A 27,838-nucleotide genomic window follows, 5' to 3' on the forward strand; every position below is an offset into this window, starting at 1 on the left:
ATTCTTTGTAAAGTGAAACTTTACCTCATCTACTAAGCTCTTGAGCAACTGCACTTTGCAAAGTGCATAGTCTATTTGCCTTTAGTAAATCAACCCCAAAGAGTCCAATCCATGAGAGGGACACATTTCAGACAATTAGCTGGGTATATAAAACACAAACAGGCACATTTTATCAAAATTGGAGCAGACAGAATCTGAAGCAGTGTTGCATGGCACCCAATCAGCTTCTAGCTTCATCTTTTCCAGTTAAGCTTTGAAAATGAAAGCTAGAATTTGATTGGTTGCCCTGCACAGATGAACTAGGTTCTGGCTGCTCCAGATTTAATAAATTCACCTGTATCATCAGGGGGGCAGATATATCCTAGTCAGGTATCTACACAGAGTTTGTATGAGCTCCCTGGGTTTTTGTGGTTTCCTCCAGATACTCTGGTTTCCTCCCACACTCCAAAGACATGCTGATAGGTCAATTGGCTCCTGTCGAAATTTACCCATGTAGGTGTACGTGTGTATATGTATGAATGTGAGAAAGGGACCTTAAGCCATCCATAGATGGTTTGAATCTTGGCCAGTTCAGCAATGACTGGGCAAGGTTCGACCCATGTATGGGCAGGCTGATTGTACCTAAGTTGATCACTTGGGTACAACCAGCCTGTCGGATTTTTTATTTTTTTTTCCATAATATTTTATTAGCCTGTCGGATTTTTAATGCGATTATTGCCAGTGGCTATAACTGCTAGCAATAATCACTGTGTGTTCTCCTGGCCCCCCGCCAGCAGAACCCAATAGCTCCATGGGAGGGATTCCCCATCAACGCTGACTGTTTTGTTGGGAGAACTGAGTGATTCCCATGGTTGCGGGTAACAAAATTTCACCATCTATGGCTGACTTTAAATTGTAAGCTCCTTGAAGTCAAGAACTGATGTGAATGTACAGTATGTAAAGTGCTGTGTACATTTTCAGCACTATATAAATACCTGTAATAAATAGGAAAAACATAGTCACTGTACTGAGCTCTCTCTGGACTGTGCTGGCTATATGTTATTCTACAGTCAGTAACAGATAAATCAGCCATGATGGAAGATAGGATGTACAGTATATGTCAGATATCAAATAAACAGGGGATTTGATCATTCTATCACACCATATATACCATATGATGCTATATACTTTTTAGATATGCTATAAATTTGTTTCATTCTAAGAAACTTTAAATGAACATTAGGTATGTTAGGTGTACATGTACTTCTTATCAAATTGTCACTATCTAGGCTTGGAAAAAAGATCGTATGTATTTTTTGTAATTTATTTTTTATTTTCCCCTTTCTTACAAAATTTACCAGGGGCGTGAGGACAATGGAGTGACACATTGCTCAACTTTGAGAATACCCTTAGCTAGATATAGCTACCATTTCATAGCTAGGTATTACTACTGCCTTTAGTATTGTTTCTAAGGCTTTATTACCATTGATATTTTAGTTATAGAAATTATTAATATCATCTGATCAATTAGCATAGAGAGCTTACTGTACATTATTATTTTGTGTTTGTACAATAAAAATTGTACTGTGTGGAGGAGTTTGGAACCTAATTGTAGCAGGTTAACCTGCAAAAATCTAACCTTCTATGTTTATTCCATCTCTAATTTCAGATGGAGTGTTTGAAACTGATAGCTTCACCCAAATTTACTGACAAACGGATTGGATACCTTGGTGCAATGATGTTGCTCGATGAAAGACAAGATGCTCATCTACTCATAACCAATAGCATGAAGAGGTAAGATAAAGCACCTTAGCACCCTCCATGATCATTATGCTGGCCCATGAAATGTATCCTGTTTACCATTATCGTTGAAAGTGAAAGTAAAAGAAAATCACAAATTTTGAGTTGACACTGAACAGCAATAAAGGAGAAATCTTCCAGTGGGGACCCTAGTTCGGGATTCCCTCACTTTGGAGGGATTATCTCTCACTTCCTGTTTTGGCTATGAGATTTAAATTAATTACCAACAGAGGTAGTGAGACAGTCAACAGTAAATGGCTTCAAACATGCTTGGGATAAACATAGACCTACAGTCAGACAACAAAGTTAACCATTTCAGCCCAGAAAGAATTTACTCCCTTCCTGACCAGAGCACTTTTTGCGATACAGCACTACGCCGCTTTAACTAACAATTGCCCAGTTGTGCGACGTTGCACCCAAACAAAATTGACGTCCTTTTTTTCCCACAAATTAAGCTTTCTTTTGGTGATATTTGATCACCTCTGCGGTTGTTATTTTTTGTGCTATAAATAAAAAAAGAGCGAGAATTTTGAAAAAAAAGCAATATTTTTAACTTTTTGCTATAATAAATATCCCCAAAAAATATATAAAAAAACTAATTTCTTTATCAGTTTAGGCCGATATGTATTCTTCTACATATTTTTGGTAAAAAAAATCGCAATAAGCAATATATATTGATTGGTTTGCACGAAAGTTATAACGTCTACAAATCAAGGGATAGATTTATGGCACTTTTATTATTCTTTTTTTTTTTTATTAGTAATGGTGGCGATCTGCGATTTTTAGCGTGACACATTGGACACTTTTGACACTATTTGGGGACCCGTGACATCTATACAGTCATCAGTGCTATAAAAATGCGCTGATTACTGTGTAAATGACACTGGCAGGGAAGGGGTTAAACACTAGGGGGCGATCAAGGGGTTACGTGTGTCCTAGGAAGTGATTCTAACTGTGGGGGGGGGGGGGTGAGCTCACGACAACATGAGAGATCACTGCTCCCGATGACAGGGAGCAGTAGATCCCTGTGTTGTTGCTAGGCAGAACAGAGAAATGCCTTGTTTACAAAGACATCTCCCCGTTCTGCCTCTCCTCACCGCAATCAAGGGCCGCCCGCGAACACTGAGTTCTCGGGACCTGCAGCAAATTCAAGGGGACGTACAGGTACACCCATTTGCCTGCCTGTGCCAATCTGCCGACGTTCATCTGTGTGTGGCAGTCGGCAAGCAGTTAAAATGTTTTACCGTATTTATCAGCGTATAACACGCACTTTTTTCCCCTTAAAATCAGGGGAAAATCGCAGGTGCGTGTTATACGCCGATCTTCCGCGATTTCTGAGCAATTTTTGAGCTCTGGGCAGCTTTCAGCCACCTTTGGCCCTTCTCGTGGCTTTCAGCTGCCTTCGGCCGTTCTCGGCGGCTTTCGCCGGCCGAAAACCGCCGAGAAGGGCCGAAAGCGCCCGAAAGCTGACGAGAACGGCCGAAAGCCGCCGAGTACGGCCAAAGGCGACTGAAAACTACGGGGCGCCGCCGAGATACACAGGACATCTCGGCGTCACCATTTTTAAAAATAAAAGCTGACATTATCACTGACAAGGGGACAACGATGCACAAGGCTGCAATGATAGACAGGCTGCAATGATGGACAGGCTGCATGACAAGGCTGCAAATGACACTGACAAGGCTTCAGAGAGATTGATAAGGCTGCATTGATGGGCATTTAAATGTAAGTTTTTTTTCCTTAAATTTCCCTCCTAAAAGTTTTTTTCCTTAAAATACCCTCCTAAACATGGGGTGCATGTTATACACCGATAAATACGGTACTTTTATTGCAAGCTGTGTAAAACTTTAATTTGACATGGCGTTAGAATCTTGCAGTCCTTGTATAGCACAGCTCAGACTAAGTTTGGGGGATGCAGCACAAAGAGCCATTTGAGTGTGCTGCATTTGAGTGTGCTGCATATCCCGGTTTTGCTGATCCGTGTCATGATTGCGGGCTCACAGTGGACACAGAGTCCATGGGACCTGCAGGCACGCTCATGGAGTATGTGGCGGCGCGCACAGCCACTAAGCCGCATCTTAAAGGGGACGTACAGTTACATCCATTTGCCTAGCCGTGCCATTGTGCCAATGTATTTTGTTGTGCGCTGGTCGGCAAGGGGTTAATAAAAAACAAAACAAAAAATAAATAAAATGGGCAGACTCGATGGACTACTCAGTCTTTTTCTGCGGTCACTTTTCTGTTTCTATTTTTCTATTTATGTTTGAGACAGGAAGTGAAGAGAAAGCTCCCCAATAGGACAAAGATGGCAAAAGAAAACTGATAGGGGTTATAATCCTATGAATGTGTTGATCATTAACCCCCGCGCTACCAGTTCAAATCTAGTACCTTACATACATAACAAATAGTGCCCCAAAAATTAGGAAATGGAAAATTAAAAATATGTTTGGGTTTCTGTGTTCATGCAATTGTATTCACACAATTTATATATCAGTGCTGCGCTATCATTCTTCATATAAGATACTTGTTAATATCATAAGCCTTAAGAAAGTGAATAGTCCAGCAAACAATATTAAAGTTCAAAAATTGAAAAATTTAATTTTGAACTAATATTCAAAATATTCACTGGGAATTAGAAGAGGGAAGGTCTGGACAGCCGCACTCCAATAAAAACACCTTTATTGTGCAAAATAACAAAAGTACAAACCACAGCAGAGTACAGGATAAAAAAGTTGACACGTTTCACACTCTCAACAGTGCTTAGTCATTTGACTAAGCACTGTCGAGAGTGTGAACCGTGTCAGATTGTAATGCTGTACCGTGCTGTGGTTTGTACTTTTGTTATTTTGCACAATAAATGTGTTTTTATTGGAGTGCGGCTGTCCAGACCTTCCCTCTTCTAATTGCTATATGCTTAGCCTGTACCTGATGCTTCCACTTTGGGGAGAGTGCCATTTCCACACATCCACCTGGAGCGGTGATCCCTTCCCCAAAATATTCATTGCATAGTCCAGTTATGGCGAACCTTGGCACCCCAGATGTTTTGGAACTACATTCCCCATGATGCTCTACTACACTGTAAAGTGGATAAGCATCATGGGAAATGTGATTACAAAACATCTGGGGTGCCAAGGTTCACCATCACTGGTATAGTCAATCATGCCAGTTCATATATCTAATCATTAGGTGATAGTTCATCAAATAATAGTGATGTGAAATCCTTATTGAAGACATTTTCTAGTGCTTCTATGACAACTTCCTGCGCACCTCTGTGCTCACAGTGCTCCAACCTTAGTGATATGATACAGCACATGTGTAATCTTATCCAACATGTTGTTTCCAACTGATGTCCAGAAAAAGGGTCTTGTAGTGTGGCCTCCCACTCACTAGGGTACTCGTATTCTGCTGGGTATATCTCCTTGAGGATGAGGATGCTGGTCCCTTTGAGAGTGCCTTACCCAGGCAATGCATGTTACTCCCGTGCCATGTCGGAATAAAGAGGATGCCTTAATAGTGTAAAACCGTATAATAACACTTTATTTATAATTTAAATTATGCTTACATATAAAAGACAACTCTTAGCATTCAGTGGGGTTAAATTCTCAGGCTCCAGTGGGATTCTGCACTCATTTTGTTTATTGTGTTTTCCACTCCAGGGACCTAGAACATAGCTCCTCTGTGGTGCAAGGCTTGGCACTGTGCACATTGGCCTGCATGGGATCAACTGAGATGTGTCGGGATCTAGCTGCAGAAGTGGAGCATCTTCTGAAAAACTCAAATTCCCATGTCAAGAAAAAGGTGCTGCAATAAAATTTAGTGTATTGTGGAAGGGGAAAGTAATACAACAAAACATATGTGCCTAAAGAAATGAAAGATCAGGGAGGGTGGGCAAAGAAGAGAATCTGAAAAAGTTATGATCCAGTTTCCATTTCCACTCCTCTTTATTGCAAAAAGATCAATAAACATTTAACTTTCCTTCTCCAACCAATTCTTTCTTTGCTCATGCTCACCTTTTACTTCCATCCCACCATTGCTCATCACCAGTTCACATCCACAGGCTGTCCTCTGTGCTGTGCACATTATCCGGAAGGTCCCTGATTTAGTGGAAATGTTTATCCCAGCCGCTGAGGAACTGCTGGCAGAAAAGAGGCATGGTGAGTCTGGTCAAACCTATGGATGCTGTGATAATATCATGACCGTGTATGCAATCAGAAAGTAGGGCAATTGTTTAAGTCTGGTGTTTCGGTTGTAAGTGTGCATATACAATTAATATGAGCAAGAATATTGACCAATTGGTGTGGGTGTATTGCAGGTGTATTGTACGGAGCTGTACTTCTGGTTACAGAGATCTGCGTAAGGAATCCCGAAGGCTGTAAACGCTTTCGCAAGGTAACTTCAGACTATAACTTCAGTAACTTCAGACTATAATGCGAACGTGACATTATATAATTACTAGAGGTTTTCATTAAGGAAAATGCATAAAGTAAGTAAATTGGAGGTAAACGTTGTGATGATGTAAGTTTGTGGAATAAGTAAAGAAAAAAAGCTAAAGTTGAATCTGTTAATATTTTGCCTTCCATGGTTCCTCCTTTGCCTCCTAAATAACACTCTAGCGAAATATTACATTAAACCTTTCTGTTTGCATTAAATACCTAATACCAGTCCCTTTGCTTCTCTATGCAATTCAGGCAAATCATAGCTGGTGGGAGAGGCCAGCAGGATGCTTTTATTAGTTTCCTATAAGCAGGAAGCTATGGTAATTACCACATGTGATGCTGAGCCTTCTCCATGATTAAAAGAACTGAAATCTAATTAATGAAAGGGATAGGCCAAGGACAGTAAGGCTATGGAGGAACAAGCTAGATGATGCTGGATGTTCTCCAGCTATGAATTGAGACGGACTGTATCTGAACTGCTGCAGCTTCTATTGCACACTGTGAGAAGTTTACAGTGTTCAGTGTAATCAAAGTAACCAATTTCAGTACAGGAGTGGAGTCAGTACAACTGCCCTAGAGTTGGGGACAGTTATCAGAGCATTGTCCCCCTATAGCAAGAAGTGCCTGAACAAAGACCTTCATGGCAGCATCACCAGGTATTATTTAATTAATGAAAGCTACAGATTTAAATAGATTGAAAATGACTTTGAAATTAAATAAATATGTTAAAGATTATATAAAATTGATTAGTGACTGGATTCACATCTATTTTAATGTACATAGATTTAGACATTTAACGTTACCTTGTTTCTGTGTTATGCCGCAGTATTGTTTTGAATGAGCTAAAGTTCATAGACCAAGCCTGTCTAGAAATATTGTATTTGTCAGAAAAACTGGAGTGCTTCGGTATTTGTAGGACCTGTTCAAGTTCAGACAACCGTGTCATAACAGCCATAAAAATAACAGCAGCTTGTACAAATTCTGATGTAATACTGTATTCAGTGGTGCATCATCCATGGGTGCAGGGTGTTTACTGAACACGGACCCCAAGGGAGGGGGGGGGCTCTAACCCACATTGCACCCATGGATGATCTGTCCCTGGTTGACAGTCGGGGGTGATCGGTGTGGTGGTGGGGGCAATGACAAGCATTGATCTCGATCTCCCAGTATAGCTTTCAATGAAGCAGCTCACAGCCATTTTTCCTCCTCTCCCTCCCATGGCTGTCCGTTGCTTCACTGAAAGCCATACAAGGAGATTGGTGCCTGTAACTGCCCCCACCGACACACCAATCATTCCCCACTGTCCCCTGTGTGCTTCTCTGGCCCCCGTGTCCTCCTCTGGCCCTCTGTGTCCTCCTCCAGCTCCTTGGTGTCCTCATGTGTCCTCCTCTGGTCCCCTGGTGTACATAATACCCACCTCTATACACTCTGCACATACTACCCACTGCCATACAATCAGCACTCCTCTCCTGCACATACTACCCACTGCCATACACTCCACACTCCTCTAATACTACCCACTGCCATACACTCCGTACTCCTCTCCTGCACATACTACCCACCCCCGTAGACTCCATACTCCTCTCCTGCACATACCTCCCACCGCCATACATTCTGCACTCCTCTCCTGCTCATACTATCTACCACTGTAAATTCCGCACTCTCTCCTGTACATAATACCCACCACCGAACATTCCACACCCCTTTACTGCATATATTACCCACCGCTGTACACTCCGCAGTGTACATTTCCTATTTAACATTACCGCAGTCTGCAAGTCATCTCAGACTCTATTTAACCACACCCCTTTAAGCCACGTCCAATATTTAAGTGCAATTTAAACCACTACCACATTTCACTGCAGCGTGTTACTTTTTTTTTTTTTTTTTTAGCAATGCCAGGTCCACATGGGCCAACTGATTGCACATGGCACATGGACCAACTGATTTCACGATATGCCCCTGACTGTATTGACTGGCCTTTGGAGTGATTAGATTGCTGCTAATCTTTACAACGTAGTGGCTCAGGGCCCTTGGGCAGTACCCGAGTGGCCCAATGGTCAGTCCGCCCCTGCTGCTTCTGACTACTGCTACTGAAATAGGGGGGAGGGGCAGAGACGAGCCTCTCTGCCTCTGCTCGGAGAAGCGCAGAATCTGGCACAGGAGTTCTGTCCTCCTCGGGAATGAGGGGGGTGCCACAGCTGCAGGAGAGGTGAGAGGGCCACATAAAATGGCCTGGTGGTCTGGATTTAGACCTGCTGGCCTTGTGTTTAACACATGTGTGTGAGTGTATTCATCTTTGTTCATACAGCAGAGAAGGATATAGGTAACATGGTATCATAGTTATTGATTTAAATACAGTTATCAGCAGATGATGCAGCATACTTCTAATAGTCCATGTGCATAAAAAATTTAAGGGATATGATTGTCTCTAAATGAGGAGACCCCTTTGCATATAGGAACCTATAACACTTGAGTGATGTATAACATGCACAAGAAATACTAGAACAAATGACAACAAAAATTACTACCAGAACTACTACAAGTAATGAGCAAAAGAGTTATTTTCAGTATCGCCAATATATATTTTTTCATGGCAAATATTTTTTCTTATGTCATCTAGATTCTTCCACTACTCCTGCAAAAATTAAGGCAGGTCATGTCCGGTTATTCTCCAGAGCACGCTGTGGCAGGCATCACTGACCCCTTTTTACAGGTAACATAGGTGCCAAATACAGTGCACTACTCTTACATTAATATGTATGTAACCATTTCTTTATATTACTGTGCTTATGGCTACTGTAATTTACTTTTTGCTCCAACAAATTCATTTTTATTTTATATTGTACTGTGTAAAATGTGTGTCAGTTTTAGACAATTGTCACTGTAACATTATTAATGAGCAGATCTCCCAATGGAGACATTTAACCTGGTGTAAGGTGGAGATTTCCCCTCACTTCCTGATGTGTTTTCTGGACAAGATGTAGAGAGAAATCTCCCCAATGGGACACAGATAAGTACAAGCAAAAAAGGACAGCCCCTGTTCTCTCCAAAATTAAGAATGTTTGGTTACACATACACAGTATTATGCAAATGCTTTAGACACATGTGAAAAATGTCGTAAAGTGAAGTTGCTTGGTAAAATAATTAAATTCATAGTTTATTATTTATTAATTACCAATCTAAATGCATACACAAAAAAAAAGACATAACCAAAACAGATGTGGTTGGGATGCTTTGTCTCGCATCTGTAGCAGGAATTATATCCCCATCCCATTCTACCCGCCGTATGTGACCCATTCAATGCATGCAGTTGCATTGCAGTAGGCTGACATTTAGGGTATTTAAACAGGCTATGAGAAGCGATACAAGCCTCCTCACCACCTGTAAAATTGTCTCTGAAGAGCAATCCAAATGCAGATTGCAATTGTAAATGAGGTCTTAAAGAGAAACTTGAGTCTGTCAAACGGGTACTAGCTTTTTTTTCTCCCCTCGTACCTGTTATGCAGCATTCTTCTGAATTCAAATACTGTCCTGCTCAGTGGATCCAGTGTTGTCCTGCTGCCATCTGCTACTCAGGTGCCATTGTCTGTTCCTGTTTCCCTCTAATATTGGGTACCTAGATGCTTCTAACTGGCCTCTTATTAAGCCAGCCAGGCTCGACCACTGCATGAGCTCTCACTATGCACACAAGAAGTGACAGCTGAATGTCTTCACCTACACCCTCCCATGTGCTTGTATAAAGTTTGCCATACAATATGCACTCTGATTGTACAATCTCTGTACAATTTCCTTTAGATTTACCAAAACTATATAATAGGATGACTCACCTGAGCAATCTATTTAATCTGTATCAAATCAAGCAGGCCCTTGTGCTACATAGTTGATGGTAGATCTAAAGGAGATTGTACAATTGGATTGTACAGTGTATGGCCACTTTTAAAGAAAGAAGGAGGAGAGTGGGCAGAAATAAAAGAAGGGTGATATAGTAATGAGGGAGGTGTGGTCCAGAAAGGTAAAACACACCCTATTCTGTGATGCAGTAAGGCAGTGCATGATGAGATATGAAGTTTCCTGGATGGTCACTTGATGAAACAGGAAGTGATGGGTTTAGAATTTTTTTAATTTTGAACAGAGAGCTGCAGATTGAAAGCTGCCATGGACTAGGTAAGTGAGAGATAAGCATATTGGTATAGCATTGGCAGAAAATACGTTAGATGCTTCTATTTTTTATACGGTGACCAGACGTCCCTGATTTCTGGGGACAGACCCCAGACTGAGGGCATGGTCCCCGAACCCCGTCAGTCCCTGGTTTTGTCCCCGCTTTTGCCATGCCATGCTGGGCAGGCAGTTTCCCGGTGGACAGGGGCCGTGTTGGCTGTGAGAGGAGCCAGGTCTGTGGTCGCTATTGCAGTAGTACTCGCAAAATAGCTGGAGAGGAGGAGCTGGAGCAACTCCAGCCTGACTGTGTGCTACTTGTAGCCACCACTCCTCCTCCCCATTTGTCAGCTATAAGAACAGCCGCGATCCCCATGACACATGACCGCCCCCTCTCCCAGCATCCCGCCCCTCTCCTCCTACCTCTGCTCTCCCTCCAATCACTTTCCCGGTGTTGTGCCATATAGTACGGAGCAGACGAAGCTTCGGAAAATCTCCGAAGTTGAACGGCGCCTGCGCCGTGAGTGGAGGTGGTGGCCCCACCATCCAAGCGGACATAGGGTTGTGAATATTAGAGGGCCCCTCGCGGGCGAGCTTCGCTCGCCACGCTTCGGGCTCGGCCTCGCTGCGCTCGCCTCTTTTATATTCCTACTCTATGTCCACTTGGATAGTGGGGATGGAACCTGGACTCACGGCGCAGGCGCCGTTCATCCTCTGCAATTTTCGGAATCTGTGTTGCTGTGTACTGCACATGCGCAGTACACAGCGGACACTATCGGATGGGGGACGTTATATGACAAGACATCGGCAGCAGCAATATATAGGGGAGAGAACAGAGCACAGCGTTCCTCCCCCTCCCTCCTGTACTGCAAAGAATTATGGGTATTGTAGTCCAGAGGGGCAGGATTGCCTGGAGCTACAGAGTGTAATGGCCACAAACACTAGATGGAGGTGAGGTTCTATTATAACATTTTAATAAGTAATTTTTCTACTTCACTGGTGGACACTCATGCGGTGGCACTGATAGGTGGCACTGACAGGCAGTGGCACTGATAGGCAACACTGATGGGCACTCATGCGGTGGCACTGATAGGCGAGACTGATAGGCACTCATGTGGTGGCACTGATAGGCGGCACTGATTGGCACTTATGCGGTGGCACTGATAGGCGGCACTGATGGGCACTCATGCGGTGTCACTCATAGTCATGTGGTGGCACTGATGGGTGCTAACAGGCAGTGTCACTGATAAGCAGCACGGATAGGTGACACTTATAGGCGGCACTGATGGGCACTCATGCGGTCTCACTTATAAGTGCCACTGATGGGCACTCATGCAGTGGCACTGACAGGCGGCACTGATAGGCGGCACTCATGTGGTGGAATTGACAGGCGGCACTGACAGGCAGTGGCACTGATAGTGGCACTCATGTAGTGGCCCAGACAGACGGCACTGATGGGCACCGACAGGTAGTGGCACTGGTAGGCAGCACTGATGGGCACTCATGCAGTGGCACTGACAAGCGGTAAAATCATTCTATAAACACATACCACATACACTGCATATATAATTTGAGGAAAATATGCTTAGAAAATAGTTTACAATTTGCCAAAAAAGTAAATAAATATGTCCCAGAATTTCATTTTGAAAATATGGTCACCTTAATTTATTATGAAAAGTGAAATTCTGTGTGAAAAGGTGAATTTAGCCTTGAAGGATTTTGAAGACATGTGTTCCAATGCATGGTTAAACAATAATAGCAAATGTGTTAATGACCAAAAAGGTAAGATGTATGTTAAATGCTATCATTGAAGCAAACACATTCAGCTGTGTAGGAGAAAATAAACTAGATGAGGAAAAGTCACGCTCTACTAACACCAGCTGAAGGAAGTCCAGTGTAAAAAATCTCTTAGGCCGCGTACACACGGGCGGACTGTCTGGCCAACTAAGTCCGTCAGACAATCCGACAGACAGTCCGTCCTACTTTTGAATGAACGGACTTGACCACACACGATGAACAGACAGTCCGCTGAAAGCTTGCACGATGACGTGTACAGCACGTACGACGGGACTAGAAATACGACGTCCAATACACTGCAATGCAACCTTCGGCCGCGTAAATCCTTTCTGAGCATGCGCCATACTTAGTCCGTCCAACTTGCCTACTCACGAGCGGACTGTCCGCTGAAACCAAAGTTGGACGGACAATATTACGGAAATTCCGAAAGACTTAGTCCGCCAGACTGTCCGCTGAAAAAGTCCGCTGAAGCCCACACACGAGCGGACTGTCCGCTGAAACACGTTTCAGCGGACCAAGTCCGTCAGACAGTCCGCCCGTGTGTACGCGGCCTTACAAGGCAAAATGAGTAAAGCAATAGGACACAGGGTGGTCTTATTGCATTAGTCCTCTCACAGACAGAAAAGTAAGGAAGAGAGGGATTTCCAGATGTGCTGACCAAGCTCTTCTGCATAAGCACAAACAAAGAAACAAGCCACACCAAAAAATGCAGTGGTTAATCAAGGAAACTTAATGCAGCAATTGAAATACACTATATTACCAAAAGTTTTGGGACACCTGCCTTTACACGCACATGAACTTTAATGGACCAGAGTCCTGACCTCAACCCAACAGAACACCTTTGGGATGAATTATAAAGGAGACTGCGAGCCAGGCCTTCTCGTCCACATGAGAGCCTGACCTCACAAATGCGCTTCTGGAAGAATGGTCAAACATTCCCATAGACACACTTCTAAACCTTGTGGACAGCCTTCCCAGAAGAGTTGAAGCTGTTATAGCTGAAAAGGGTGGGCCAACTCAATATTGAACCCTACGGACTAAGACTGGGATGCCATTAATGTTCATGTGCGTGTAAAGGCCGGTGTGAGGTGTCCCAATACTTTTGTTAATGTAGTGTATATATCATGCTGGCTTTCCTTTGGAAGATGTCCAGCAGCACCCACAGCTTAAACTTGGCCGAAACCAGTGGAACCCTGGTACACCAATCCACAGTCTAGAAAAGTATGGTCAAAAGTGATCTTCATTGAAGACATGCAGCCTATGCACACAACACAAGAACTGGTGTGCATAAAAATGGCATGCTTTGGACAGTCCAAATCTGAAATATTTGTTCATCTGCAATTTGTTCATTGAATGAATGGAGAGTGCTACAAAGATGAGCTGCTACAGACAACAGTGAAGCATGGTGGGGGTTCCTTGCAGATTCAGGGCTGCTTTTTTCACATGTATTTTGGGATTTGATCAGAATTTATGGGCTTATCAATGCTGAAAAACACAGGCAGATACTCCTCCTTCATGCAGGATGGCATTTTGTCAGTCCCAGTTTCATTCTCCTAGATGTTTAGAGAAACCTACCTGCCAAGTTCCTTAAAAAATTTGTGCAAGTTTACCTGAGAAACGTGATACTGTTTTAAGTGCAAAATGTAGACACACCAAATATTGATTTGATTAAAATATTCAAATATTAAGTGCCTAAAACTTTTGAACAGTACGGTCCTTTAATGGAGTAACAAGGTGCTATGATGCTCACCAGTATTAAAGTCTGCTGTGAAGTAGTAAAAAACAGAAAGAAAACATGAGAAATAGGTAAAAGAATCATACATAGTAAAAGAGAAGAGAACGTCACATTGAAAAGTTATCCTTGTAAAAATAAAAAATAAATTTAAAAGGATAATCCACAGGGAAAAAAAGAGCAGGGAGTATTATCCATGTTATCCCATGGTTTTTAATTTAGGCCAGCGTCAATGGGTCACCCAACCTTTATCCGTACTTGGTGAGTATCTGTGATAGAGCATATTTAAAGCCAAGAGGTGTTATATTAAACCAGACCTAACCTAAGTAAAAACTGGGCAACAGCACCAGTAGACATGTGCACACAGGAAAATGTTTAAGTTTAGTTTTTAAATCCATTTGTTAATTAAATAATTCATTTTCAGAGATTGTTGTTAAGGAGCGGGTTTGGTCTGGATTTTGGAGGGGACCCCACACCATTTATTTTTATATTTTGCTGTGGGGTTCCCCTTAAAATCAGTAATGGTATGGATTGGGGGGTGACCCCTAACCAGTTTTTTTTTTTATGCTGCCATTGTTTGTTTATATTCTGCTGTCAAGGGACGAAAAATGAATGTACTCTTAATTTAATCATAGCGATAATTGGTGTGATTGGCGACTACTGGATGCCAACATTACAGAAATAGTCTATCCAACAAATTGTATCCTGGGTGTAAGGGACTTTCCTGGCACCAAAAATTATTCAAAAACAGAAAATATATATATAAACAATTTATTACATGTCGTTTACAAAAGATAAAACCATATCTCAAAACATACACTCTAGGCTTAAACCATAGGGGAACAAAACCCCATACATAAGTTTAAGTGTCACAGTCTTGGTGTAGAAGCTCCCCAAAGTTTTTCCAGTATCATTCTTAATCAGGGGCATAAATACACCTGGAAAGGTCAGTGGTTGCAAGCCTACAGGTGAAGGTTTAAAAAAAATAATCCTTGTATTGTGGTGATGCGATCCAAAAAGAGAAAAAAGGGTCAACTGTAAATGCAGAGGTCCAGAGGGCAGCTAGGAGGTCTTAACCACAGTCCAAAATGGGTCCATCCAAAAGCATGGCCAGCCACAACACTCCAACACCAGGGAAGATACAGTCTGTTTAAAACCAAGAGTGTGTTATAATAAACCAGACCTGACCCAAGTGAAAACTGGGCAGCAGAAACAGTACTGCTCATTTATTCATAGCCATCTATTCATTTTTATGTAGTCTTTATTTTGATTTTCACAAACATTGAGCTTACAAAGAACAGAGAGCCCAAACTGGCACGAAGACAAAGGTTACAGACTTAAATTCGGTAATGAAAGCGTATTGGCATATCCATCGAAAACCATACATGTTGAAATAAAATCTTATACATGCATTGAACCAGTCAATAGCTATGATCCCAGTTGTAAAACATGTTTATGAGGACCAGGTTGGTAGGCAAAGGGGTGAGTGTGTGTGGGGGGGAGAAGGGATCAAGCATAAAAATGGTAGAGAAACAAAATAAAACAAATTATATAACAGAACAAAACAAAAACAAAAGCACACAACAGCCAGCACTATCACTGAGAAGATGAATGGTAATTCAAAAAATATTCCACGGAACCAAGCAGGTCTGCCTTGCATTTTAACAAAACTAAGCTAGATCAGTTTCTCGACTATAAGGGTGTATGGGGCCTTGAGGCCGATGGCTGTGGGGACTGTGATACACTGGCAGTGTAATGTTTCTAGGTGGCCCAAATCCTATATGTTGTCCCTATATGTTGCCATCCACTCCTCTGCAACCATTATGTTATTTACCAAGCGGATCCAATAATCTTGCCCAAGAACATGGGCTGTTTTCCAGTGAACAGGGTTCAAGTGCCTGGCTGCATTCAGGAAATTAGGTAGGACCGCCTTGCGGTAATGGCTGAGAGGAATATATGGCATGGGGGAGACAGGAGGAGACAATTGCCCTGGTGCATTGAGAGCATCCCATATTTTCAGAGCATGGGTGGTGACAGGGGACACAGAATCTGAAAGACCCCGATGTACTCTGGAGAGCCAAGGGGAGTGATTCCTGCGTCCAGCCAGGAATTTCTCTAAGGGGACCCATAATTTAGTGTGTACATTATGGTGCCAGTTCAATATCCGCTCCCAGCCAATTACTTCATAATATCTACGGAGGGATGGAACCCCCAATCCCACCCGAGGTCGCCACCCTTGCCAGATAAATTTTAGAAACAGGCTGTTGAGGGCCCGAGAAGAAGGACCTGGGCAATGATATAGGCACCATCTGTAGGTAGAAAAGAATCTGTGGCAACACATTCATTTTTATGATACTGACTCGGCCCATACATGAGAAAGTGATACGATCCCATTTTAGCAAGTCTGATCAAATCGTTGAAAGCAAGGGGACATAATTACTAGTGTATAGTTGAGAGAATTGGGCGGAAGATGAATTCCTAGATATTTAGGGAAGAGCGAAACCAAGTAAAGGAAACAGAGGCTTCTAACCGAGTACACATTTCAAAGGGAATGGCAAGGGGGAGAATCTCCGACTTGCTATAGTTAATTTTGAAATTTGAAAGTGAGTGGAACCTCTGTAGCTCAGCCATAATATTAGGAAGGGAGATCAGTGGATCTGCCACGTAAAATAGGATATCATCAGCATAAGCTGACAGTTTGTGCTCCGTAGTCCCCACACTAAGTCCCCTAATGTTAAGATTCAAACAAATTATATTCAACGATGGCTCAAGGGTAAGAGCAAATATGAGTGGGGATGGGGGCAACCCTGCCTCGTCCCATTCCGAATGTGGAAGGAGCCAGAGAGAGTTCCACTCACCTTGAATCGAGCTTCCAGGTGGCTATATAAGGCCCCTATCCATTTAAGCATTTTGTGTCTGAGACCCAGCCTAGCCAGCACATTTTATAGGTATGCCCAGTCCACCCTATCAAACTCCTTTTTGGCATCAGTAGATATAAAAAGGCATGGTGGACTGTCATCTTGCAAGTTTACCCAATAAAGCAGCTTAATTGCCCTGTTGGAGTTGTCCCTGGCCTCCCTCCCTACTATGAACCCTGTTTAGACAGGATGTACCACAGTTGGCAAGATGGGCTTCAGTTGATTCACCAAGACCCACGCCAATATCTTAATATCAGTGTTCAGTAGTGAGATTGGCCTATAACTACTAGGGGCAGTAGGGTCTTTCCCTTCTTTGGGGAGGACCGTTATGTGAGTCATCAGAGCTTCCTTGGGGACGATCATTCCGGAGGCCAAGGCAGTAAAGTACTCACACATGGGGCTAGAGAGGAGGGGGGAGGAATTTGCAGTAGTAGGCATTGGTGAAGCCATCAGGTCCCAGGCTCTTGCCCTTTGCCAAGTCCTTAATAACCGACACTATCTCCGTTAGAGTAATGGGTGCATCTAACTGCTTGCCGATTTGTGTTGTAAGCTGGGGAAACTGCGCCTCCTCTAAATACTGTGAGAGAAATTTCGCTTTCTGTGTGGATGTCAACCTGGGGAGGGTATCAGGGAGTTGGTAGAGTTGAGCATAGTAGTCCCTGAAAGCATCTGCTATTTTAGAGGTGGGCCTGGGGCGGTGGTGTGGAGCTTGTGGACATGACCGAATGTGCACTGACGTCTAGGAGCCCTGGCCAAGAGGCTCTCACATTTGTTCCGGAACTCGTAGAATTTATGGGATACATGCTGCAGTAGAAAGCTCCTCCCTAAGGGATTGGAGTTCTGTCACCAAAGCCTGGGTCATGCTATGCTTGTGCTTAAGTTCTGCAGCCTGAAGTTTAATCAGTAAGGACTGCAGTTCTCCATTACGTGTTTTTTTTTAACTTGGAGCCCTGGGAAATTAACTCCCCCCGAACCACCACCTTATGCCCCTTCCACACTGCAGGTACCCCTGTTTCACCCATTTAGGTTTTAAGCAAAATATAGGGAAATAGTGTCAGAGACTCGTTTCAGGGAAACTACATCATCTAACAGATTCTCATTTAAATGCCAGGTCCACTGTTTGGATTCTGGGGATAGCAAAGCTAAGGAGATAGAGATAGGAGCATGTTCAGAAATGGTAAAGGACCCGATTGATGCACCGGATAGTGACTCTAGGGAATGTAGGTACACTAACAAAAGATCTATGCGTGTATATACATTATGAGTGGCAGAGTGGTAGCTAAAATCTTTAACAGTGGGATGAAGAACTCTCCAGTAGTCAACCAGATGATAAGCATGCAGGGACTTCTGAAAGTGTTTAAGAAATGCAAAGGAATGTACTGAGTGGCCAGAAGAGGTATCGAGCTGTGGGTCAGGTCTTACGTTGAAATCCCCTCATAATACCAGTTGCCCCTCCCGGAACTAGGAAAGAGACTCCAGAACCTTGTCCAGGAATGTAAGTTGCTGGGTATTTGGGGCGTACAACGTGGCAAGGGTAATTTTGCGTTCAAGACAAACCTACCCTCCGGGTCAGTGTAATGATCTAGGGAAATAAAGGGGAAGCTTTTATGCATGGCTATCGCCACTCCACTCGATTTTGACCGACGTGAGTTGCTAAGGTACCATTGATCGCACAGGTGCGTGGGAAGGCGGGGGACCGAGTTATTTTCAAAATGTGTTTCCAGCAAAAAAAGAATGCATGCCTCCAGTCTCTTCGTCTCGAGCCACAACTTACTGCATTTATGCAGAGAGCCCAAGCCATGGACATTGTAGGACACAATTTTCAGGGAAGCCATGAGGAGTCCATATGTGGAAATCTGTTGAATTCATCAGGAATGGTGAAGAGAGACCTGCCCATATCTGGAAATCTGTTGAAATCATCAGGAATGGTGAAGAGAGCCCTGCAGCAGCCTGAAGCATAAAAGAAGGTGTGCTGGGAAGACAAAAAAGACAAATAAAGGTCTAAAAAACAACAATTATACATAACATACACTAAACAGAACACCTAGCAGGCGATCAAAGAATACCTGTAATGACGGCACAAAGATCGCCACCTGGCTCCATGGCCAATTAGGAGGTGGCGATCGGTGCACTGCAGTTTTCCCCAACCAGGAAACATAACTCGGGAGAGTTAACCTATTGGGGGTAGGTGGGGAGGCATCAGGCGTAAGCCCAGCAGGTTGGCCCGCTTCAGTGAAAAGGCACACCCAGGACCTGTGATTTGCAGCAGCAGCAAAAACAACAACATCCCTATGGGAAAGGGAGAGATCAGTAAAGATTAAGTCAGTCACTCAGGGGGCCACTGATGCAGAAGGCGACGAGCCATCCATGCAAGTTGAACCATTACAAGGTTTGTTCCGGCCCTTGCGACGAACATCTTGCCAGAGTTGTGGGCGAGCAGGAACAGGGATCTCCAGGGGAGGTGAGCCAATCTGGAATGTCCATTGATGGCAGTCCAAGGCGAGAAAGAAATTGAGGCAGATCAGATTTATTTTGCAAGGTGACCTGGGAACCAACTTCAGTGACCGAAAGGCAGAAGGGGAAGCCCCAGCAGTAGGTTAAGTGGGCATCTTGGAGGGCCTCTAAGAGTGGCTTGAGTGCCCTGCGTTGCATCAAGGTGCGTCGGGAGAGGTCTGGAAATAGGGAAAATTTGGCTCCATCAAAGTTCACGTAGTGGACACCTCTGACACGAGACATGATGTGGGTGTGGGTGGTTGTGATGTCCTCCACAGAGGTCTCCAGAGCCTCTACTCTACCCCCGAGGTGGGCCGTGTCAGCTTGCAGGGCTTCAATATCATGCCTCAGAACTTTCTCCATCCTAGCTGCAAAACTGTCCAGATATGCCTTTGTGGGGAGAGACAGAATGTGCAGCCGTAAGTCTCTTTCTCCCAGGGCTTATCCCATGCCAAGGTCCCTGACTGAGCCCTGTGAGGAGCCAGGTGAGGAGGGGGGAGGAGGTGAAGCTAACGGTAGCTGTGGAGTAGGAATCGGGGAGGCTGCACGTGTGGCTGTGGAGCATTCACCCAGCGCCATCTTGGATTCATGGGTTTGGTTGCGGCCTCTGCCACCACCCGAGAAATAGACGTCCAGGGAGCTGGAACGAAGCTGGGGTGCCAGCTGCGGTGGGGGGGATGGTTTACACTTTGGTGCCATCATGGTGCAGTTGTATGTCCTCTGTTTAAGCTGCCATGGAGAGGAATACAGAAGCGGGCCAGCTGGAGCTCTGCTGAGACACGTCCTCACGCTCTTATGCCACGGCCATGCCCTGCCATCTATTCATTTAATCCAATGAAAGCTCTCTTTACACGTTTGATTTTTCCTTTTGGTTATACCATCTTAATCAGGTCAAGCTAAATGAATGCACTGCACTGGTTGACTTCTCAACATCATAAATCACCATGCTTATGTGGATTAAAGCATGTTCATTCTTGCTTACTAAGCATCTTTGCCTCAGTGCTTGTAACTGTTTGTTGACAACTATTAGCTTGACCATCCTTTTCTCTTTCAGGTGAGACTCCTGCGACTATTTAGAGTGTTAGGACAGAATAATGAGAGTGTCTGTGATGCAATGAGTGATCTGCTTGCTCAGGTTAGTAAGTGGCCAGCACAGAGCCTAGTCCAATAATGGTATTCTCAAGAATGCACAAGTCTTGTACAGCTGGCATGACCTCACTTATTTTTTTCTATCAGGTGTCCACATGCACAGAAACCCAGTCTAACGCTGGCAATGCTGTTCTGTATGAAACTGTCCTTACTATAGTAGAAACCAAATCTGCAAGTGGTCTAAGGGTAAGTTTTTAGAAACAAATAAATCAAGTTTCCAGAGCTTATGAATGCATTTATAGCAACCGGTACTGAAATAATTTGTTTTATGCAGCTGAGCCACAGAATGTCCAAAGGACAAAAAGTTCATTTTGAAATTGAACTAAAGGCAAAACTTTTCTTTTTCATTTTTGAGATAGTAAGGGAGGGTTATAATCCCTGGCAGGTTTTTCTGCAGTCTGTGTCCTACTGGGGAGATTTCCCTTCACTTTATGTAGCCAACACAAGAAGCAAGAGGAAAACCCTCCAATGTGAAGGACTCCCTGGTTGTCATCAACTTGTGTCCCCATTAGAAGATTTTCCTTATATTACTGTTCTGGTGACTACCAACGTTTGGGAGTCTGGTGACTCCCATGTTTGGGATTTTATTTCACTTTCACGCTCAGTGATAACGGTAAACAGGACAGATATAGAGGGTGAATCTCCCTAACAGGGACACAGACAGCTATAAAAACCTGAGATGTTCTAAACCCTTTCCACTCTAGCCAAAAAAAGTTTTGCCTTTAGATATAGTTTAAGCAGACTTGGAAACTGCAATGGCCTAGCACAAGCACTGCGATTGCAAAAATCACACACAGATTCTGGGCTCATGGATACATGCTAAGCCCATGGCAGTCCTGCAGTCACACACATCAGGCACTCTCATATGATACCAGCAAACCTTGGAACAGATATCCCTTCTATGTTCCACTGGGCCACCTTTAGGCTTCGTTGACATGTGCAGTGGTGTTACTGCCCCCAGACTGCTGAATGCAGCGTTCCATTCAAGTAAATGGGACCACACTGCAACTGACCTGCAGCCATGTTCAGTGCTTGTTGCTTTGGCACAGTGCTGCGGCATTATGGGGTTTAAACAAGCAGTAAGGAGGTGATACATTGACTCCTCACCACCTGTTAAATACCTCTGAGTAGCGATCTGCTTTTCTGAGGGGCAGCTATATGTGCCACATGTGTAAACGTGTACTGTATCTCCACCTACAAGTCTTTGTATCCATATAGTTATGTATAAACTGCACACAGAATAGAACACATGAACACTTGGCATGTGTTATTTAGTAAAACATTCACCTTGCAATCTGTTATTACATCAATGTAGCAAGGTTATGATTGAGACACAATTGGGATCCACAAGTGTGTGTATATATTGTACGGCACAGTAAAATAAAAAAGGTATCCAGTGCATACATTCCCTGTACTAGGCTCAACTAGGCAAATCATAATTGTGAGGTTACTGTGCCTTTAACAATTGCTTTACTTGCCCTTTTTTTTTTTTTTTTTTTTTTTTTAGAAAATATCCTTATACTAATGCTATGTCTGCTAGGTCTTACCTTTCCAAAGGTCTGCAGATGAATATGATTAAACTTTGGTGATTTTTCCAATGCTATTGTACAAAAGAAGTATTAAATAAGCCTATTCCTTTCTTAGTATTTGCATTTTCTTCTCACAGGTTCTTGCTGTTAACATACTTGGACGCTTTCTGCTAAGCAACGATAAGAACATTAGGTATAATCTTTTTATTGCCCTATTATTATTTTCCAAAGAGTTAAAAAAAAGCTCATTTTTAGATTGCTTAGGGGTAAGTAAGTGCTTACATACTTCTTAAAGCTTACATACTTCTTAAAGCTTTGAGTGTGCCAGACTGACATTGTACTAAGTAGCAGTAAAGTAAGTGTACAAATCTGGTTTGTTTTTAGTTGACAGGTTATTTCCTTATTATTTGTGATTATGAGTTGCAAAAAGACTGAAAGAACAATCATTAATACCCATAATGCCCCCCACAAATCTTAAATTATGGCCAGGCCAAGGAAAATCTGGCTTACGCAGCTAATGAATTAAAAAGAATGAAATGATCATTATTGTTATGAGAATCCTGTGACTTTAAATTTACTTCTGTGTTGTATATGATTGTAGTAATGCCATCCGTTTTTATATGCCAGTGGTCTCCAAACTGTGGCCTTTTGCTTGCCTTTCCAGTCCTTGAGGCATTATTCCTGCCACTGACACCAAAAATGGGACATAATTCCTTCCATTGACATCAGCAATTGGGCTCTATTCCTTCCACTGACACCAACGATGGGGTATAATACCTTCCATTGACAATGAAAATGGGGCACTGTTCCTCCCACTGACATTATTTCTCCCCCTAACACCAACGATCAGGCATTGTTTTCTCCTATTGGGCACATTCTGTCCCCCCTAAAGTCTGTTATATGCAGCTTTTGTCTGTATATTATAATACACAAAGGGGTTGACTTACAAAAGGCAAATAGACTATTCATTTTGCGCTGGGGGGGCATCTGCACCCATGCACGTGGGGGTATCTTTAACATGGAATGGTCTTATCCGTGCCCAGGAGCAGGTGGAAACTGTGGTCATGCAAAAAGTCTAACATTAAGGCAGTTCCCCGACTTAGAGATGCCCTCACTGTGTGCAGTAAAAATACAGAGTCCCTCTGAAAAGAGTTTTGTCCCATGTCACTATACACTGTAACTTATATGTTGGTAGCTTCAGGTGGACTGTGCTGAGCCGGCACCCACTCCACAAGGCCAATATACCTCTGTTACCTCACTTAAAGTAACCAAATGGAGCTACGCCGTGCACCTAGCGCAGACCTTATGAGTGCACTTATTAACTCTTTCATCTCCTGTGCCTTGTGGCCTGGCCATAGATCTTCATAATGTGGGTTCAGATCTAGTTGCTTTTGAATACCAGCTGCTAGGGATGGAGCCAGGACATCGAGCCCCTCGCTATCACAGGACCTGTCACCTTACCAAGTACCATGCTTAACGACTGGTTGTTTCTAGGTGTCTTGCACTTGTACCTGGTTACTCCTAACAACTACACTCCTCTTCTTGTCTTGCCAAGTTAACCCTTTGTAATGGTGTTGCTGCATACCTCATAGTGTGTTTACAGACCCTGGTTCTTTAGATACGCCAGAATCCACATGCACCCCTTTCAATAACCAATAACTTCATAAAGGTTAATGTAATTTATTGAAGGAGTATGGCATACCATTTCAATTATAACAACGTCTTTCCCCTAAAGGAAGCTGGAAGGGTGCACTGCTCACAAGGTGGCCCATGAGATCCTCCGCTGCTGTATAAAGCCAGGTGCCTGCCTGGTCCGCAACCAAGTCCACAGTAGTACTAAAAGAGAGATGGTGGCACTTCCAGCATGTAAAATCAGTTCTTTATTATGAATCTATTAAAAGGAAGGACATGCCATACACATATGACTCCCAAGAGAGCAGCAAGCGCATTTCACACGCCTGTGCTTAATCATTGCTTATTAAGAACAAGAGTGTGAAATGCGCTTGCTGATCTTTTGGGAGTCGTATGTGTATGGCATGTCCTTGCTTTTAATGGATTCATGATAAACAACTGATTTTACACTGTGGAAGTGCCCCTTTTTCACTAACGTCTTTCCCCTGACTCTAGCTATAGTAGTGTGGCTGCCCAGGCATACCCCTGTGAGGCAAGAGTCCATTATGACCTTGTCCATGACTTGGTTGTGTCCAAAAGTCCGGTGTCTTCAATCCACACACAGACAGCTTGGAATATCCGACCATGCAGAGCAATCCCCAGAAAAGCTGACCAGAGAGCCCACAAACCTCAGGCTTTCCTGTTTTTATATCACAAGTAGGCTGGTTAGGGCCAAAAAGCCCAGGAACGGAACTTCTACAAGTTAACCCGCTCCGCCAGCTTTGCAAAGAGATGTATCCAAGAGCTTAGTGATTGAGGAGAAGCTCTTCTGACTTCTGCCATTCAACCATGTGCAAGCAAAAATGCTGTTCTTTTATTTTCCTTGCATGATATTTGGGTATGCTTTGCAAAGTGATTTTTTACCACATTCACCAAGCTCTGGGGAAAATGTCTTTGCAAAGTGCAACTTTCCTTGCAAATTAACAGAGTATTTGCCTTTAGTAAATCCAATCCAATGCTTCTTTTAATATTGCTTTTGTTTTTAGATATGTTGCCCTCACATCCCTCCAACGTTTAGTACAGTCTGATCATGCGGCAGTACAGAGACATCGGGGTACAATTGTAGAATGCCTCAGACAGACGGATGCATCTGTTAACAAGTAAGGACACCACAGAATACAATACACTGTGCTATATAGTGAATTATGCAATTATCAACTTTAAGGTGAAGCTCCCGTCTCTGAAGCGAAAATTAAAAGTCAGTAGCTACAAAAACTGTAGCTGCTGACTTTTAATAAACAGCCACTCGCCTGTCCCAGGATCCAGCGGTGTGCTCACCCCAGCATCTTTACTATGGGCACCCAGCTGTGACAGCTTGCAGCTTCACAGCCAGGTGCCCACTGCACATGCACGAGTGGCTCTGCGCTGTGAGACTGGTCCTCGAATCTTCTTGGACCTGTCATGTGTCCCAGAAGACTCCGCGAAGGAGAACTTCCCAAAGCCCTAGGTGGTCAGAAGTGGAAGTGGGAGTGGGTGCCTGTCAAAATCGGGTACCTAAACTGGGTGTGAAAGGGGCAGCGCTGGAAATGAATTGGACTGTACAGCCTGCACATGTGCCGAAAAGCTAACATGCTGACAAAAGGAGAGAGCATGGTGAGCATAAGGATGATCTCATCAGTGTGCTGCTCTTACTTTATTGTCTGGTCAGCAGGTTAGGTTTGTTCTTGTCTTGGCTGTCTTGCTATTTCAGTGGAAGTTGAAGTTCTTCCAGGGGTGCCTGCGTTACAGGACTGGCACTAAAGAATCACATATCCTTTGGCAGGCACAACAGTTCCCATAAATATATTTTAGCTCTGTGTTTAGCTGCTTTGATAAAGTTCAGTGTTAAGATATGCTAAAATTGCTCATCCTTGCCTCTTTAAGGAGGGCTCTGGAGCTGAGCTTTGCACTTGTGAATGAATCAAACATCCGAGTAATGATGAGAGAGCTTCAGAAGTTCCTGCGGAATTGCTCACCAGAGCTGAAGGAGCAGTGTACATCTGGAATCTTCCTCAGTGCTGAGAAGTAAGATAATGTAGCCACATGAAATTTGTAATTCTGATTACAAAACATAACAATTGAGAAAAAGAATAAATTACAATTTCACACAAATTCACTGCAGGAGTTCTAAAGTACAGTGAAACTGACTTCTTTTTCCTCCCCAGGTTCTCTCCTTCGAAGCGCTGGCACATAGATACTATAATGCAGACACTAATTACAGTGAGTGATATTGCTGTTTACTTATTGCATGCTATATCACAGCAACCCATACAGTGTGATTGTTACTGTTATGTATTTAAGCCAAAGCTTTTGAAAGAACTGCAGTAAAAGCCATAGGTATAGCTGTTAAATGAGTCTGTATTTTCTTTCTGGGTAAAATCTTTCTAGGATTCCAGCTTTTTTTAATACCTTGCTTTTGACATAAGTACTTCCATGTTTACTAGGTCTGGGCCTGTATCTAAGGCAACAGGGTAAGAGAAGACAGATCTTTACAATTTTTGTTTTATTTTTCCCTTATTTTAACTTTGCTTAACCACTTCTGGACAGGTAGGCCTTGATAAAAAAAAAAACATGTGGTTGATCCACCTTTTTTGCTGCTCACCCAAATTATGCAAAAATGGGGAGATAATACATATAGCCGCAGATGTAATGCTTTGCTTTGTGGAAGGGCAAAAACTATACTGAATGCATGCAAACTATACAGCATGCATGCAATACTGCTGCCAAGCACAACCCACATAAGTGAATGAGTCTGTACTGCAACCATGACTGCCAAACTCTCAGCTCATAGTTGTGGCCTGATATTTAAATAGAAAATCCTCTTTTGGCTGAAAAACAGGGGCATTTAGGAGGTCGCAGTATTGCCTCCTGAATGTCTAGGAGCTGCCGCTCTACCACCATCGGTTTTTAGAGGGGCGGAAGAGAGTGCCATTTATCTGAACAAGGCCTTTTGGATATAACAATAACAAAAACAACAAAAGAAGAGATGATGCAGAAGGTGGTAGCTATATACTGTATGCTAGGCAGGCAATGTGCCATATACAATAGCCTATTCTGATTTTAAAATAGATCTAAACTTGAGAATAAAAATATAATATATTCCTTTTTTCTTTAAAGTTTTACGTTTATTAAACTTTTATGAACAGTACATCCAATGCCAAAGCTCAGTAATAGTACAACAAAACATACTAAACAAAACAGTGTGTCGAGACGCAGCTTGGTCAAATACACACAAAAAAAAAAAGAGCGTAAGACAGGTCTATTTGTCTATACCAAGTAATCTTATTGCAGAAGAAGAGACCAGAACCTTCACATACTTTATCAAAGCAATGCAAAAACATAGAAGGCGAAAAATAAACTATGCACAATATATCTTAGGGTCAACAACAGTACATATACAGGAATACAAGAAAACGGCACAGGGAAGCATCAGTAAGCAGCCACATTCAACTGTGCAAACCAGACGTTGTCAGTCTTAGCCCTTGTGCACGTGGTCGGACATTCCGACGGAAAATGTCCGATTGGACCGTGTTGTTGGATAATCCGACAGTGTGTGGGCTCCATCGGACTGTTTCCGTCAGAATATCTGACGGACAAAGTTTGAGAGCTTGGCTATAAAATTTTTCGACAACATGATCCGATCGGACTTTGTCAGATCATTTGTAGAGAATTCCGATTGGACAGAGTGCCACGCATGCTCAGATCAAATTACGAGACCAAAGCTATTGGCTACTAGCCTGAACGTAGTCGTAACGAATGAACGTCATCACGTTCTGAACGATTGGATTTTCCGACAACTTTGTCCTACCATGTGTATGCAACACCAGTTTCGGACAAAATCCGTCTGAAAAAATCAGACTGATTTTGTTGTCAGAATGTCCGACCGTGTGTACAAGGGCTTAGAGAGGAGGCCACTTAAATGGCTTGATTGATTTTTCTAATCAGCTATTTATAAAACAAAATACCGGATAATAAAAAAGTCAATGTCAATAAGCATATAAATCTTGTACAGAATCAAATTTTTCCCTGGAATTCCACTTTAAACAATGTCATCTGCCTCCTCTGTGAACTACAAAACACCTCCTTCTTATGTAATGAAGATGAAGGAAGGAGGTGCTTAAAGTCTAGATCAAGAAGAAGCAGGGTGGCAATGCTTCTCCTCCATAAATGCAATGAAGGGCACACTGTCGCCACAGG

The 27,838-nt window shown here is 43.1% G+C and overlaps 1 protein-coding gene across 2 annotated transcripts in view; it reads left to right on the plus strand.

Moving 5' to 3' along the window:
• AP1G2 (adaptor related protein complex 1 subunit gamma 2) overlaps positions 1-27,838 on the plus strand; it is a 50,615-nt gene that overhangs the window by 786 nt on the left and 21,991 nt on the right. For both annotated transcript variants that reach the window (XM_077469172.1, XM_077469163.1), the window contains exons 3-13: positions 1,649-1,773; positions 5,436-5,577; positions 5,837-5,933; positions 6,092-6,168; positions 8,839-8,931; positions 20,368-20,448; positions 20,550-20,648; positions 22,129-22,184; positions 24,649-24,762; positions 25,526-25,666; positions 25,807-25,861. In XM_077469172.1, the coding sequence (XP_077325298.1) occupies positions 1,649-1,773; positions 5,436-5,577; positions 5,837-5,933; positions 6,092-6,168; positions 8,839-8,931; positions 20,368-20,448; positions 20,550-20,648; positions 22,129-22,184; positions 24,649-24,762; positions 25,526-25,666; positions 25,807-25,861 (1,080 nt within the window). The remainder of the gene's footprint in view (positions 1-1,648; positions 1,774-5,435; positions 5,578-5,836; positions 5,934-6,091; positions 6,169-8,838; positions 8,932-20,367; positions 20,449-20,549; positions 20,649-22,128; positions 22,185-24,648; positions 24,763-25,525; positions 25,667-25,806; positions 25,862-27,838) is intronic.

The sequence above is a fragment of the Lithobates pipiens genome, unplaced genomic scaffold, assembly GCF_037356315.1.
Source record: "Lithobates pipiens isolate NorthernLeopardFrog02 unplaced genomic scaffold, aLitPip1_a1.2 Scaffold_11, whole genome shotgun sequence".
NCBI classification, from domain to species: Eukaryota; Metazoa; Chordata; class Amphibia; order Anura; family Ranidae; genus Lithobates; species Lithobates pipiens.